This window comes from Xenia sp. Carnegie-2017, unplaced genomic scaffold (assembly GCF_021976095.1).
Source record: "Xenia sp. Carnegie-2017 unplaced genomic scaffold, XeniaSp_v1 HiC_scaffold_23, whole genome shotgun sequence".
In the NCBI taxonomy this organism is placed as follows: domain Eukaryota; kingdom Metazoa; phylum Cnidaria; class Anthozoa; order Malacalcyonacea; family Xeniidae; genus Xenia; species Xenia sp. Carnegie-2017.
The window spans coordinates 4,624,439-4,641,729 of NW_025813486.1; the positions used below are offsets into that span (position 1 = coordinate 4,624,439).

The following is a 17,291-nucleotide window of genomic DNA, read 5'->3' on the forward strand; positions in this document are numbered from 1 at the left end:
CCCTTTTTTTGTGACTACTCTCTCCCAAGACAGAAAATCCTGGCTACTCCACTGCCAGCCACAAAAATAGGGACGTCGGTAGGACAAAGAAGTTATGGAGGACATACTTGGCGAAAGGGTTTTCTGGAACGCACAAAAAGCGAGTGAAATTTTCACTTGCTGTAACTTTTCCAAGTTAGCCTCTGCAGTGAGATAGAGACGATTCAAACATTCGTTCACTCAAAAGTCTAGTTAATGAACTTAGACGTGTAACACTAATTGTTTTTTTCTTTGTTTGTCGCACAGTTCGCCTACATTGTAATATGTTATATAAGCTCTTGTAGTTAGAGCATCCGAGAAATATCAAAATGCTTTGACGGATATCCTGAGTGCAAAAGAGACAATTTTCCCCGGTTTGCGCCTTTGAGAGTTGCTAAAAATATAGGAAATTGGAGGAGGCGAGCCATTTTTCACAATTCAGTTTGACGGTAGTCATAATTTGTAAAGCCAAACTTGGGCGTGGGTGAAAACTGATAGTTTAGCAGGAGTTTCAGAGAGAGAGGGGGTCTAAAGCTCCTTAGTTTTCTTAAAAGAGGATAGTTACAACTCATATTACATAGGTTTTAACAAATGCATGTTGGTAGAAAATAAAATCAAAATCTATATGAAACTTAATTCTTGAGGAGGGAGTAAACTTTTTGTTGTGGAATATGAATAAAAAACTCAATAAAAGACGTTCTGCCAAATGCCGCCATGCGTGCTATTGTAGCACCATGATTTTAAAATAGTATAATTGCATAGCATTTTTATTTTTCTCTATTTTTTTGTTTATAAATATATCGATCATTACATACACATAATTTTACTATATTTTTCCATCACGATGATTTCTCGTACGCAAAACAAAGTGTTTAGCCATTATGTTAATAACAATTTAGTATTTTTTAGTATTTTAGATAATAGTTCTATTTTACCATTATTGTATTTATTCGTTATTGCTATTGCTGTAAACTCCAATATATCTTAGCTTAATAAATATACAGTACATGAAATAAACTATAACCAATTACCATTACCATTACATTAATTATTCATCTAGAATTTGGTCTCTACATCTGAGCTCCTTGCAATAGACAAAGACTAGATGGATGGTTAGTGAAATTCTAGAAAAATACTCGTCCAGCAATTTCACCAACCATCCATTTAGACTTCTGTCGTCACATCTGAGCTCGTTGCAGAAGTTTGGAATTCCAAAAATTATTAATCCAGATCTTGTTCCTTTTTATCATAACTTGCTGCAATTTGTCTAGAATTTCATATATCGTCCATTCAGATTTTGTTCTTTTTTAACTCGTTGCAATTGGTATAGAATTTCACTAACCATCCATATAGCTGAGTTAGTCGTTACATCATGAAAATCTTTCAAAGTCATTACATATACGAAGAGATTTTACGTCATCCATATCATCCCATGACTCCACAAGAAAATATGTCATTCTTCAGTGAGTGTTAACATTAAACAATTAAGCTTGATCTCGAAAAAAACATTCTCAAACAAATAAATATAATCGAAACTTGCTTATAATTTTAGAAATTGTTCAGTCAATTATCATCTTAAGAAAAAGAGTATCATCTTTAATATACTGACGATTTTTCAAACTTTCCAATGGCATGAAGAGTGGCGATCCAGAAGCGATATTCATGTCTGACTTTGGTCGCTGAAATGAGGAACTTTGAGGATCTGAATGAAAAGCATCAATCATGTGATCTCCATTTCCTTGATCCATTAACATCATCGTGATCTTTTTTTGAAATGGCCATGTTTGTAGTGCATCGTAATCACCTAAGAATAATTACAGAACCATTAAAAAAAAATAATAAACAAACAAAAATTAATAAAACAACTTGTTCTTCTATATAAAGTTTATTCAGAAGGCATTTTGAACATTAAACGGACAAAAAAGTTTGCACTCGATTTCCTATCAATTACCGAAGTATACATGATAACATGAGGTATATGATTTAGGCAGAAAATAGACAACACAGTCACACAAACTTATCTCGTAAAAAGCAAATCACTCTTTTTTAGATATTTATTATCTAATGAGAATACGTGCAGACCAATGTCATTTTTGCATAATAAATCACTCCAAGTAAGTTATATTGGTTAAGTAACATTAGAAGCTAGTTGTCTATTATTACCCAGGATTTATGCTAACCAAAAATGGATTTTTTCTTTCCTAAAGGAATCAAAATTCAAAAATATACATGTGGTGGAAAGATTGTCAAGATATATAAGAACGAGTAAACAATTGGCTCTTTCATTTGTGTGCATTATTATGTATAGATCATTACAAATATGTTTTGCAAGAATTTCACGATTCTCGTATGTACACTTTTTACGTCAAGTAAATATGCAATGTCTAATGATAAATATACCATCACACAACAAAATTAAAAAAAAATAGCAATGACTTTAAAGAACAATTTCTCCTGTGCGCCTGCAAACCAAGATCATCCCTTCATTATAACAAAGAGCTGGGCTAAAAGGCCGGTGCAATCTGTAAAACTTGAGCGTATTTCTTTGAAAGTTGGAAACTTAAAAGTAAAAGTGCTTGACGTCTAATTATATGGAAACAAACGATAATCACTGGAATCTTTAAGAACTGGAATCTTATGAAATGAATTTCAAACAAACGACTTATAGAAAAGATAACTTAGACATTCATCTTAAGTCGTGGTTTGCCAGTTCAAGCGAATTTAATGACGAATTTTTTTGAAATTATCAACAAACGTTGAAAATCTTTCGTGAGACCAAATGTCTGTACCGTTCAAAACAACAAAAAACAAGGATAAATGAGTTTCCTTTCCAAAACCATCACCATTCATATAGATCTTAGCACACATCTTGTAACCATATTGAGAACTGTAGAATGGTGGACTGTACAAGGCTGTTTTTATACCATTAATGGCGTCATGTCTCTTCTTCTTGAAGTTATCAATTTTCGAGAGTAGCGTACCATTGTAGCTGTGTACAGCCTCATTTGACCCTAGTGCACTAGGTCAAATCAGGCTATACATAGCTACAATGCAACAAATCCGATATTGACCAATGAGACGCGAGATTGAAATTAATGTTTACTAATAAACATTACCAAAATGGTCGTCGATAAAAAAATTGTCTTGCACGTGTAGCCATTACCTTTGTTTGATAATTTTGAAAAATTGCATCGAAAAACTTGCTCGTGTAATTCCGGCTTTAGTAACCGTATTTTAGATTTAAGATTTAAATGTCATAACATCTCATTACTTCCATTGATGCAAAAATCAGTCACTAGACAAACCACTTATTTTTGAATTGTTTTTAGAAAAAGAAACAGGAACATCTTCATAAGAATTCCCAGTAAACATACGTCATTCTTTATCTGGTGCATGTCACAAATATTGAACTAAATATATAACTGGATTGCTGCCTTGCATGCCTGTACAATGCACGAAGCCACAATTTACCCTCAGGAACACGTGCCTGGCGGTCAAATCCCACATTCTAGCTTATCGCCGTCCATGAGCTTTCTTAACGCCGTGCGTGGAAAGATTGGCACTAGTTAAATCACAATGGCTACAAATTTTTTGCGGGTCATATTCAGTTAAATGGTCACAATTTAAAAGCCATTTCTGTCATACATATTACTTTGGCTCATTCAAAGAACCACGGATACGAAGGGATTCAAAAATCGTTTTAAAATAAGCAAGTACCATGGTGAATGGTTAAAATGATAACATAATAGTTCTTAAAAGAACTGTTTAAAACCAGAACATTAACTCAATAAAAAGTAAGATCCTAATTGGATCTAATAGTTCTTAAGAACTATTATGTTATAATTTTGAACATTTCATCATAGTATTTGCTCTTTTTAAACGATTTTCAAATTTGTCACCAGAACAAAATTTTTATTTAACTAACTATGGGATTCCGCCAGAGGAAACAAAAAGCCTATTTGTATGCTGAGCGCAAAATACAATAAAGGAATGAACGCTCCAGAAATAAAATCATAATATTTATATGTAAAATAAAGCAAAAAATTTTTCTTCAATAATGTAATAATTCGAAAGTTGCCGAATATTTCTTAAAAATTGCATGATAACTTTGAACGCAACATCTATTTTAATTTTGAATGTGTACCATACAAATCAACGAGCGCATGACACAGTTGTAACAGATAAAAAAGCCGGCAATTTTTAATAGCTAAAATAGTAGGAGATATGCAAAATGTCAGTACCTTTCATGACAACAAAAAACAAAGATAAATGAGTTCCCTTTCCAAAACCATCACCATTCATATAGATCTTAGCACACATCTTGTAACCATATTGAGAACTGTAAAATGGTGGACTGTACAAGGCTGTTTTCATACCATTAATGGCATCCTGTCTCTTTCGATTGAAGTTATCTATTTTCCACAGTAACGTACCATTGTAGCTGTGTATAGCCTGATTTGACCCTAGTGTTCGCGCACCACGTTGGCCCTCCAGGTCCGTAATCTTTATCGTGTTTCTTGCAAGTGATTCGTCAATTTGATCTAAACGTTCACGAAATCGTAGTATAGTTGAGGATTTATCTCTCAATTGTTGCTCTAGAGTCACAATCCTATCACGCATCAAGGAAACCTCTAATGACGAATGGACATTGTTACTGTCGTTACCACCACGATCCTCGAGACTCTCAATCCTCCTTTCAAGACCTGTAAGTTTACCTACCAACATCACAAATTTTTCTGAAAGATTGGCACGAACAGCTGTAACTTGGTCAGCCATGTTTTGAACAGCAGTGGTAAACTCTGGACGTGGTACATAGTTACTTAACTGTGTAACAAATGCCATAACATATCGTAACAGAAGGCTCACATGATCAATTAAATTGTCATTCATATGTTGACGGATCTCCTTTCGTTTTAAAGTCTGTAAAAAAAAAAATACCAACACGTTCGTTAAACGAAAACTACAAGTTTGCCACAATTTACTCGTTGTTTCAATCTAGTGACGCAGCCAGGAGATTCTGTTAGGGTGGCAGACAAAAGGGTAGGGAGGGGCGTAACTATGATTTAAGCAATATAATATATGTAAAACATAACATTTTAGGGGGCCTTCCTCCCTCTAGCTACGTCATTGTTTCAATCCGAACATAATTAAGACATTTGGGGCGATTGATAAATGTTCCCTTAAGGCAATAAAATCATCAAAGTAGCACGAATATTCCCAAGGCGGTAAGACCTGTTTCAATGGACAAAACAAACTACTTCTCAGGCTTCAATGGGTCGTACCTCTTATAATCGAATGACATTATATATTGCAGACTAAAGGGAAAGTTGGAAAGCTGACATCTCAGAAAAAATGAAATTAATTCAAAATCTCTTCAATGAAATTTTAGTTAATGATTTGGGAATACGGTGTAAAACATTAAAATGAAAATCATAAAAATCCAGGTTTTAAAATCCCATTGTATCAATGACCATGAATGTTTAGAAATTTCGGGCTCTACAGAATCTGTTTTGCTCAAAACTAAAATTGGAAACAAATCGTTAATTGCTCGAAATTATTTTTCGCGCTTGTTACCAAACCATGTGAAATATCTTCATTTCCATATATACACAGTTACACTATGATAAATATGCCAATACTTGCTCGCGTTTTGACTTAATGTCGTAATAAACTTTTTTCATGGTCATTTAAGGAAAGATTGGGAGTAGCTCAATAACTGGCTTCAAACTTTAGAGAGAGGTAGCTGGTGGAACAAAGTCAAGTACCAACATTAATCAACCCGTTTATTTCAACACCCATATGTTGTAGCTGAGGTTGTTGGTTGTATATCGAAACATAATTTCATACAAAAAACTTCATTGTAAATACCATTACCATATCAATCCAATACCTTAGTATTAATTGAATTTATGTAGTCAAAACAAGGTATCATTAAACTTTTACTACAAATACACCATGTCTATTGATTTAGACGGAAATTTTGTTTAACTTGGAGATTTCCAAGTTAGTTTGTTTCATTACTGATACGAAATTGTAAAACAGTTCAAATCGTCTTACTTTCTTATAGTTACATCCAATAGCTTGAAATTCACATGTAGTCGGCATTTCATCACAAGTCGTACTTTCATGGTTTTCAACATCTTTCCTTGGTATCTTTTTCTCACAATATTTACAAAGCACTGGTGCATTTTCACACACCTTTTCTATGTGGTCCTACAAGTTAAATAAAAATACAAAGGAAAAATATTTAGATTAATTTCCTAAAAGATGAAAAAAGGAGTTTGTTCCATTCTATATGCTAAGACAAAATCGGCAAGGCAAAGTTTTATACATGAAGACGTTTTTGAGAAGGCTCAAATTTTGTTTGGTTTTACATAGTAAAAATATGGTATAAATATTTTGTCTCGTACTTTGTTGCGTATATCACCATGTACTTCAGGCTTATTATTCGCCCTCCCCCTGTGATTCTTTGATTCGGGTGAGAACATTCTGCCTACCTTAAGTGAAGCATATGGGACATCTTTATCACAATATTCACATTTCACGTTTCGATATTCACATTCATTCTTCAAATGTTCGTCAAGGAGAGAGCGAGATAACTGAATGTTACATTGCTTGTGGATACAGCGGATGAGCGCATGCTCACAAACTTGAGAATGACCCTGACGAAAAAGGAAGCTTTTGTTAATAAAATGGATACAATTTTATTAACTAAAATAAAAGACTATCTTGGTGCAACTCACTTCCAATTCTTCATATGTACCAAACCATTCGCACTGTTCAGAAGGACAATGTAAACGAATCATTTTCAACTCACGCTTCGTAAAAGCATCAGGGAAAACCTGTGCAAGTTTCAAAAAGATTACGTGCGGTTAAAGGTTGGTACATTTGCAAACTATAAATCAGTTAATGAAGTAGATGTTGATGATAGATTTTTCAGTAATGGTCGAAATTAAAGTGAAGTGATTTTGGGCAGGAATCTCAAATAAAACTATAGAATATTTTCACCTACATCATTTCTGCTCAATTTTTCTTGATCTTCCGGACATTTTGGATCAGAACTTCTATAAATTAAACGAGTATGAATACTTTTGATAAATAAATGATGTAAAACTAAGGACGTTTAAAGACAGCCAAATCACAAATTTATTGAGTTTTATTTTTGGGAAGGGGGGGTGGGGGGGGGGGTGGGAGATAGGCAGCTTTAACTTAACTACAATGACAAACACCATTTAAAAAAATCAAAAATTCTCGTCTTGCATCGTAACTTCTATTCCGACATCATAACACTGTACGGTGTACAACAAGTGAGCCTCACAAAGTTTGGGAAAAATTTATTTAAATCGTTAAAATGTAAATAGTGAACTAAAAATAACCGTATGTGATATTGCAAATATATCTGCTAATCAAGTTTACGCACATTAAACATGTACCTTAGGGCCTGTTTTTCATGATCTCGGTTACTGCGGTTACCCTACTGGCCGAGACAAGTTTACATATGTAGCGTTTACAGGAGAGATTATTGTTAACTGCACGCGCTTTTTCAACTCGTTCCCAGTTCACTTTACATTCATCAAAATCCAAGATGGATGTGTTTATGTCATTGAACTATAATACATGGAATGCTACCTGCAATAGAAAAGTCTGATAATTTTTTGAAGCCAAATTTAATACCCAGACACGCGAGATTACACCCAGATACACATTCAATCAATTTTCACACCTCGAGAGAATCTCTAAACAATACCCACGCGTGTCTGGGTGTAATCTCGCGTGTCTGGGTGTGAGATTTAGCTTCAAATATTTGCTTCAGGTAGCGTTCCATGTATTTTAGTTCAGTGGTTTATGTTCCATAATTTTACTTTGCGCATGCGTTATGCAAAACTTGTCCCTGTTACCAGGACTAAAATGACAAAAAACTTGTCTCACCGAGTAGGGACACCCTCTTTCCTAAATATGGTAACCCTAGAAGTAGGGTTACCCTGCTCGAAAGAATGGCTCATGTAAACGCTCGTCACTAATTTAATATGTAAATTGTAGTAACTTAGCCTTCCCAGCGTGTTTCGGGCGGTCGGGTAACAATAGTACCCGAGACCTTATAAGCGGTCCTTTTACACATTTTAATCAAACGCCAACGTAATTAAAAAATTATTTGATGGTTTCCGTGTTTGGAAGTTCTGATTCAAATATGCGGAAATTAAGCACGAGTTAAAAAAACCGAGCGAAACACGAGGCAAAGGCGACTTTGCCAATTTTTATTTAAGTTCACATTGCCAAAAATGCACTCCAAGTCACTTTTGGCAAGAAATTGCTTTTGTTTTCAGGCAAGCTGAAAATTCTCACGACAGCAATTTCCGTGTTTAGATGGCCTCGCGTTTTGCATATTTTATATAGGGTTCAAAGGGCACAATACTTAAGAATGGTGACAGCATAACAAGATTCGTGTACCAACACTTTACGGCAATAGTGGTAACACAATTTTAACGCGAGACTGCATTTGAATACCTCTCAAAATTATGATATTCAATTAGGAAAACATATGATAACATTAGCACACAAAATATGTAGCATCTCATCTTGCGGTAGTATATTGTGTATTTAATTTACAATTCGAACCAGTAACAAACTTCCAGTTGAAAGTCAGACAAAAATTTTCTTACCCAAGAATAATGTCCATACAAGATTTACAAAACAAATGTCCACATGAAGTCTGCATTGGATTGACAAGAAGGTGATTACAGTAAGTACATATGAACTTTAAGTTCATTTTATTCCGATCTTTATCACGAATCTTTGTTCCTGGCATCTTGAGTAAATCTGTTTCAACTACAAATAGATAAAAAATTAAAATAAATAAGATCTTCCACAGTTTAGTATCAAAGGTTATAAAAACGCCGCGAAATTAAATTGAGCAAATTGAGTTTCCAAAAGGTATCTTTCCTATAGCATTCATTTATGCACACGCAACTAAAACATTCTATCATTTACACAATTCATGCTTTACGATCTCGAATCAAATCCAGTTGATGATTATCATACCAGTGTGTATCATCTGTATGTAACACGATAACAGAACAATAATAACAAAATTAAAGTGACGTTGCACTAACTGTAGGAAATTTTGTTACGAAGTTTATTTTCATCGCTCTTATGTATATATGACAAAATTGTTCTTTAACATCCTGTTTAAAAAAAAGCAAATTATAGCAAATCACAAACGGTATGACAGTTAAGGGACTTTCCATCTTTCAAACGGAAACTGGTATTTTTTCAAGTTTTCAATGTTGACGTAGCTACCAAAATAGTACCATTCACATGTCCAAGCATAATTTTGCTAACTGTGTTATCTGCGTGCAGGAACTAGCAATTCGTGTTTAACTACTTTGGTGAATTGACGAAATTTGCGCGTTGTAAACTTATTCAATAAAATTGTAATTTATTCAAAGTAAGTGTTCGTCTTTATATAAGACATCATCATACAAATAATTAAAATTGTCAAGGTGCACGTTTATATACATATATATATATATATACTAGTTTCCCCATAGAGCGGGGAATGCTGCCTAACTAAGGTATTGGCGTAACCCGATGCTCAGAACTTTGTAAATATTTCAATTTTTTTCCAAGTCTTATTATCCACAACGTGACAGAACAACAATAACAACTGTGCTTAAACGTTAGTGTATTTAGCGCCCAGTAATTCTCTTGACTTATATTGTCCGTATCACCTGGAGTGGACTGTAAATATTTAGAGAGAGCACGTTTTTTGGAGTTACAAAAAGCCTTATGTTAGTTTTGAAATCGCTGTGAATAGTTTATAAACTTTTACTAGCAAAAAATCAATTCCCGCTGCTGAAACCACTGCTTATAGCCTGTGGTTTTACGTAAATGACTTTACATAACTTCCATTGTCTTTTCCAAATCGTTCGATACAGGATGAACAACACGAGCGCACGCAATGACGCGTTTTGGGTCAAGTGTTCCTTTGTGTGACGTTTGAACTTTAGCATGAAATGTTATCAATACGTGTAGACGAAATATCAGTTATTACAACTAATCAAGTTTTCTTTAGGTGGATTGCATGTAACGTCAAGGCAGCCATGTTGGTGGTCAAATATAAAAGAAAATTTTATTAATGCTATTGTCGGCACCAGCCATCGTGGGTGAGCCGCATTTTTCGGTAGTTCCCTGGCGGTTGTAGAATATTTTGTCCCACTCAACGGATCTCATATCTCTCAAGAGCTATTTATGTCTATTAATAATTACAGTCATGTTGAGTAATGGGGAATCCCCGGCAATGTTTACACGTAATCTTATACTAAACACATCAAAACATATTATTGACGTTAAATATGGTTCGAAGTGGCAAATAGGTCGGCAGCTTGCTACTAGATGAATGGCTTTTTTTTCTTTAAGACTATAACATGCCTTGTGTAGCTAACGATCTCTATAACACACCAGATGATTCGAGTCCAAGTGTTGGCCGCATCAGTATCCTTTGATCTTTTATAAATTACAATAGGATGTATATTCTCTCTCGAAATCAATTTAATCATTCATATTTTATGTAAGAAAGCAATAGAACTGAGTTACCACTCGTTGTGGTTAGGAATAGAGTTTCGCAAGGGTTTATTTAAAATGTAAATTGTAAATAATTATCAAACTCTGAACTGCATGTCATTTAATAGCAGCAGATGCCGGCTGAAGTTATTTGTTAGACGGAAATGATAACGAACGACAAACATTGGTAAGTGTTTTTGTATTTTGAAAGATTTTAAAAGTAGCAAATCCTAAAGCAAAGAAATACAGTCAGATCACTGAGATGAATTATTAACCGCTACTTCAGTTCAACGTCGACCGCGTTGTGTTTTATGAAACCATAATGCTTTTTGTAAAAGTTATCCTTCGTCTGAGTTGATTTTCATGATTTATCAATTATATGACTTGATTTTAAAGATCTCTATTTGTCAAATTAGAGAAATTTTTCTCATGAAGTGAGAGGAGTGGGTATATATTTAACAAAAACTTGAATATGCCTGACAAGGAATATTTATTAAATAATCTCAATGACTCTAACATTTGCCCACTTAAAGCAAATTGTAAACATATAATATACATTTACGTTACTAAGTAGATTAATCCTCAGAAATTTGTCTACCATCTGTATTCTGTTTTGTATACATAATTTTTAACTTTTTACATTTACCTTTAGAGAATCACTATCTGTTGACAAGTACACTTCTGAATTGTTCAATGGAAAAAAGCTATAGAGAAGCTTGTCCAGGTTTTCATAACACTGTGAAATCAATGAAAGACAAGAACTGAAAGATGCTTTTAAATAAATCATATTAGACGTCTTAGTCATGGCTTGACCACAAAAATTTGGTGTCAGCAATGAGTCAACTTAAAAGGAAGGGGAAGGCAGCCCCCACAAATTGTTAAAGAGAAAAGGTCAGAAAAGTTGGGTAAATTATGAATACATAGGTCATTCAAGATTAAAAATGTACCAACCTACTTACTTATACATTTTCACTATTACTACAGGGTTACTACACTTCCTTGTACTAAACCAAGGCAGGTTTCTAAGTTCTGAAATATGTTTTAAATCATAGTAAAGTTGAATTTTTCAAACTTCTGCATTGTGAGATTACTGATAAGAGTGACAGCCCAACCTAAAATACTTAGCTCTTTACTGAGCTTTATTCTAAAACTTTACAAAATAATTTTAGGATAACTTTAAAAAGTCCATTTCAACTTTGTATGAAAGAAATTTGAAACATTCAAAGTGAAACTCTCACTAACATATATTGGCTTGAATATTGCGTATGACATAAAATATATGTTAGAAAATATTCAGTGTCAACAATTAGGGAAAACATGTATGAGTTGAACAATTTCTGATTGTCAACAAACAAAGAATTTTTATAGACACAAACAAACAAACAAACAAACAACATTTATATACCGGCCAGTATTAATCCCCGCCAGGGGGGTTGACCGGTCCATGAATTTTTCCACGCCACACGTCTCTATCTCTCGCCATATCTCTCGTTATACCCATCGCCTTCATATCACTGTTCACAGCATCCATCCATCTCTTAAATTTTTATCTTAAATTTCATCATCTTAAATTTCATCATCTTAAATTTCATCCATCTCTTTAATTTTTATAGACACAATGAGTGGCCAAATGACCTCCGCTTCTATAAAAGATACATTTATCATCAAAATAATGCAAAATATTCCTTAACCAGCTGCACATTGGAGAATTTATGTATCAGAACACAGAACAAAAACTTCTAAATTAAAAAAGTAAAAATCCTATATGGTTGTTATTTAGCATTTTAGAGCAACACAAAATGTTTTTTTTGGCATTGTTTTTGCATAAAAACAACACATTTGCTTACGTTTTTTTGGAGTGAACAATACTTAAATGTTTTGCCAAAAATTTAGTCTCATTATCATGCCAAATGTAAGGCTCATTAGCATGCCTAGGAACATAAAATTTACTTTACAATAATGCTATCCCAAAAAAGATATAGTCTTTAAAAATTTCTACCAAGTTCTCAGGCATAGACCCCGAGAGACTCCCATTCACATCTCTATGTAATGAGTTGAGTTAGAAATGAGGTACAACAAGTAACAGTTCATAGATGTAAAAAAGCTCAAACTTCAAACCATGCAAGTTTATTGTAACCCTTTACCCATTTTCACATGCAGTGCCAGCTAATTCACCTTTTGATAAAAAAACTCAAAATTCTTTTCTGTCAAAGATTAAACAAAGATTATCAGAGTGAAAATTTGCAATTAAGGACAGCTTAATGCCATTAATGTTATTAGGCATTTCACTAAACTATTATCTTCTGTAAGTTTATGCAAGGTGTGCTATATAGCAATCACCAGTAGCATTGTATTTGCCAATATAAACAGAATGTAACCAACATGTCTTTAATCATATAATTGCATGAATGTTAAAATTGGTTCACGTGTCATGCTTACTGGTTATGATAAATATCTTTTCATATGATTAAAGCTTGTTTAAATGTAAATCTGAAATAATTTAGTTTATAAATTATAATGATCATCAGAAAAATTACCTAGTGATCATGAAAAATACTTTGCTGTTTTCCAAATTTCAAGGTACATTTACATACCTAGTAACAAATTTTTATTTTATAGAAAATGCTTTTCATACATCAATAGGTCTTAGGAATTTCTGGCAAACAATCTGGTATGAGCCGTAAATCAACCCACCTTGACATCTCTACATGAGGTGTTCAGTTAGAACAGGGGACAATATGTGACATGGGACAACATTTCATGTATTTCACTGGTTTAATACTATCCCAGTCAAATTTTCAAATAAAAAGCTTCATGGCTCAGAAAGACTCAAAATCACAGGTTGTAATAAACAGCTGCTCATGTAATCAATATTAGTTTTCTCAAATCTTAAACAATGTGTAGTATAACTGTCCAATGATTGAATGATCAATAATCATAAACTGAAAAGCCCCAAACATTTGTTTATAATATGGTAAATAATAGCATGGCACCTTATAGCCACAGATTTTTTGTCCATTAAAATATATTTGAAGGAATGTAGGATTTCGCAGCCATATAACTGCCGCGATTTTCCAAACATTAAAGAAATCATAGCTAAAAGTCCTTCGGCAACAACAATTTTAGAAGCATCAATCTGCTTACCATACGCCATATTAACATAAATCGCATCACACACTCGCATAAATTGACTTTGATATATTACATTCATGCATACACTTCAATTGTCCTATACTTACGATTTTGGAAGTAAATTTCTGCTGACAAAACTCAAAACAATGTTGGCTTGCTTTTTAACATCAATGATTGAATTGTCTCCCGCGAGATCGTCTTTGCCAAGAATTTACAATTCATCCATAAATTTTTCACCCTTTTGAAAAAATTCACAGCCTGGACAGCAGCATTCATGTGAATATATGAATTTGTAAAAGTTTCCCCAAATTCCATCTGATTGAAGTTTAGTTTCTATCATGCTTATAAAAATTACTATGAAACGATCAAACATTCAATTCAGACAGTGAGCTTGACTATGTTAGTTCAGTTGGCTATCAGTCGAAATCCGTCAAAACCAATCACAATAAAACAAAAATTCAAATGAACCAATTACACGATAGCATTTGGACTCCCTTATACGTCCGGCCACCCCTATTATCAGTCGAGACCATTCCAGACTGTCCACTGATCTGGCCATTGACCAATAAAATAAGCGTTTTTGGCGTTCATAGACTCCTTTATCCGTCGAACCAGTCGAGCCACCCCGCTTATCAGTCAGCCAGTTATCCTAATTCCAGATATGTGAAAATCTACTGATTCGTTTACTAAGGTGGTATTTATATAAGTTTTCATATATAAAAGAGAATTTTGACGATGAAATCGAAACGATTACAGAACGGGAAATCAATGATCACAAAAAATTGTAATCATTAAATTTGATAAATAATTTTTGAACTATAAACATCAGTCACGTGACTGATTTGACAAACACTAGATCCGCCCCTGTTATAACAGTTAATGTAAGCAAATCAGTTAATATTTCTGCTATTTTTCCCATGATTATAACAATATTATTCAACTGCTCTAGATTACAGTAAAAGCAAGCAACTAAAGTTCTACAGTACTGTTCAACAAAAGTTGTACTGTTCTAGGTAAATCATATTGTGTCATAAACATTGAGCTTTAACTATTTACTTAACAGATACAGGCACTCGTTTATAAACAAGGACATTTCACTTACTTTCAATTTACCTACCATGTGAAATTTGGTAAATTCAAAATTAGCCAAAAAAAACAAATCCTACATATATAAAACAGAAAATTCCAACCTACTGAACAAAGCTCTTTGAGACTGACTCAACACGTAGGACGTTGCCAGGTTGTTCAGCTTCACACTGGGGCAGAGGCCTCACAATGAGGTGATTCTTCCGGCACCAGTTTGACGCAAGGACGCAATTGACTGATAAATAAGGACCAATGTTGAAATAAACCTAATTTACTATTGGAAATTAAATATGACGTGTTTTGGCCACAATACAGGGAGAAAAAAACTCTAGGAAAACTTCTTTAGAAAGTTTTAGTTTAGTTTCACACCCACTTGCTGTTGAGGTTTGCCGATTCAAGAAATTTGAATTTAGTTCGGTGTTTTGCATTCGTATTTTAGAATTCGCATTCTCCTGATATAGAATATATACAAAGTTCTGAGCATAAGGTTACGCCAATACCTTAGGCAGCATTTGCCGCCCTATGGGGGAACTAACCAGTATATATATATATTGACCATTTTAATTATTTGTATGATGATGTCTTATGTAAAGACGAAAACTTACTTTGAATATATGGTAATTTCATTGAGTAAGTTTACAAGGTGCAACTTTCGTTGATTCACCAAATTAGTTAAGCTAGTTCGAAGTTAAGCTAGAACGAATTGCTAGTTCCTACACGCAGGTAACAGTTAGAAAAAGTATGGTTTAGACGTATGATTAGTACTATGACTCATAGGCGTACGAGGCGGGGGTGCTGGGGGTGCTGCAACACCTCCAATTTTGAGCAAAAGGAGTAACGTCGGGCGATTTCTACCCAAAAGTCGGCAATATTTGGTCTTTTGTGGACAAAACAATAAGCAAATTAATCACTTTAATTAACAAAACTAATTTTAACAAGCAAATAGGAAGAAATTTTGCGACTGGGCAAGTTCTCTTTGACCTTTTCCTTTGCTATTTATTTTAATATTACTGTCAGATAAAAGCATTTACGTGTAGCTTAAATATGTAAAAAAGGAATTTTTATCGAAACCATATTTTGGGTGCAGTAACATTAAGGCTTTAAACTTTACCTGGCAATATTTGCCGTCCTTCATTACGTCTTTCTGGCTTTTACATTTAAATTGAATGAAATATATATTAGGGAATAAGTTGACAGTTTAACGTCGTATGACAACAGAAAACTACTAAGACAAATATTCAAAGCAGGCGTATTGAAAAGAGTGGTGTGTTTTTCGCTTTAAATGAATGCTTTTTCTATTGTTACATTTTAGCAGAATAACAATGTCATTAGGAAAAAACGTAAAAGGGAAGATAACACAATCTTTTATCAAAAATAATACTGTCTTTTACTAAGTGTCTGAACTTAAAGCGTCATTTTTCTTCTGCGTCATCTTTTTTCTGTGTCAATTCTATTTTTGAGCGAAAGAGCTACATTCCATCACTAATCCCTTTTTCAAGGAACTGTCATGCAAACTTTGTAAAGGTCTCTTTAATGTTACATGCCAAGGTGATAATGAACATTTAAAAGGGTAGGATACCTTATGTTGCACAGAAATGCAAAAATATTAAAATTGAAAAAATGGAGAAATTTGCAAACTGTACGCCATATTTACATTTCCCACATGTTATCCTTCGCTAACTCTCTGTAATCAATTGACGAATTCACTCTGATCTCATTTGTATGATATTTGAATAATGAATTCATAGTCACATACTAAATTATTTGATCAATCTTCTAGTAAGCCTTTGCTCCCGGCCTTACTTCCATCTCTCGGCCTAGATTTGATACGAACAAATTTCTGCCTAATTTCAGCCTTACAACACGAATTCACAACAGGTTGCATTTAGATACAGCTTTGTTTCCGTGCAGTTTCCAGATGCAGCTCGTAAAGTCAAAACGATCGTTTTCGTTTAGATATCACGCTTTAAACCTATACCTATATTTTTAATTCACATTTTACTCACGTTTGATTTTACGTTTTCATTCACGTTCATTTTTCTCAGCACCACGAAAAAATGTTTCACATGCTCTACAAGCTTCTCAGGCAACTCGACTACTTACATTCAGGTTCCAATACTTCTGTGTTCTTATCACTCCAAAAAAGCAAAGCTCTAGCGCAATAGAGCACTATCGTGTTTAAATATCACAGTATCCAGAAATGTTTAAAGTTTGCGTCTCCACCTGGTCGACTATTGTCCACTCAGATATGAGAACAAACCACATTATAGCCTGAACAAAACATAAGTGCATGAAAGCAAAGTTAAGGCCGTTTCAAACGTCAAACTTTGCTCGAGCATCATGTAGATTTAGCAATAGAAGAAGAATTCTTTGTTGTATTGTCTCTGGCGTTGGCATATCTGTGCTGGTACACTGAGCATTAGAAGGAAAAGGAAACTATTACTTTTTTAGAAGTGGTTAGCAAATTTCTTTAGATTTAGTGCAGGAATCAAACT

General features: G+C 33.9%; 1 protein-coding gene and 1 long non-coding RNA gene across 4 annotated transcripts; one reads left to right on the plus strand and one right to left on the minus strand.

Moving 5' to 3' along the window:
* Positions 1–725: 725 nt before the first annotated feature.
* Positions 726–11,427, minus strand: LOC124448713 (TNF receptor-associated factor 3-like). Of its 3 annotated transcripts, none has more exons than XM_046999660.1 (8): positions 11,225–11,427; positions 8,679–8,844; positions 7,031–7,082; positions 6,762–6,860; positions 6,516–6,680; positions 6,076–6,231; positions 4,260–4,938; positions 726–1,822 (listed from the first exon to the last, which is right to left on the minus strand). In XM_046999660.1, the coding sequence occupies exons 2-8, from the start codon at positions 8,822–8,824 to the stop codon at positions 1,578–1,580; spliced, it is 1,542 nt and encodes a 513-aa protein (XP_046855616.1). In that variant the 5' UTR covers positions 8,825–8,844; positions 11,225–11,427; the 3' UTR covers positions 726–1,577. The 3 variants fall into 3 exon arrangements, with proteins under 3 accessions (XP_046855616.1, XP_046855615.1, XP_046855617.1); XM_046999659.1 differs by lacking the exon at positions 11,225–11,427 and adding an exon at positions 9,058–9,085; XM_046999661.1 differs by lacking the exons at positions 7,031–7,082; positions 11,225–11,427 and having other exon boundaries at positions 8,679–8,760.
* Positions 10,332–12,412, plus strand: LOC124448737. The gene is made up of 3 exons (XR_006949223.1): positions 10,332–10,765; positions 11,231–11,469; positions 12,192–12,412. It is a non-coding gene; the product is annotated as an uncharacterized LOC124448737 (long non-coding RNA).
* Positions 12,413–17,291: the final 4,879 nt, after the last annotated feature.

What these genes read in the sequence shown, in the direction of transcription:
- LOC124448713 (XM_046999659.1), bottom strand. An exon ending in AAAAATTGAGCAGAAATGAT is followed by an intron (nt 6,861 to 7,030) that starts GTAGGTGAAAAT and finishes AAACTTGCACAG; the next exon opens with GTTTTCCCTGATGCTTTTAC. An exon ending in TTGGATGTAACTATAAGAAA is followed by an intron (nt 4,939 to 6,075) that starts GTAAGACGATTT and finishes TTTTTTTTACAG; the next exon opens with ACTTTAAAACGAAAGGAGAT.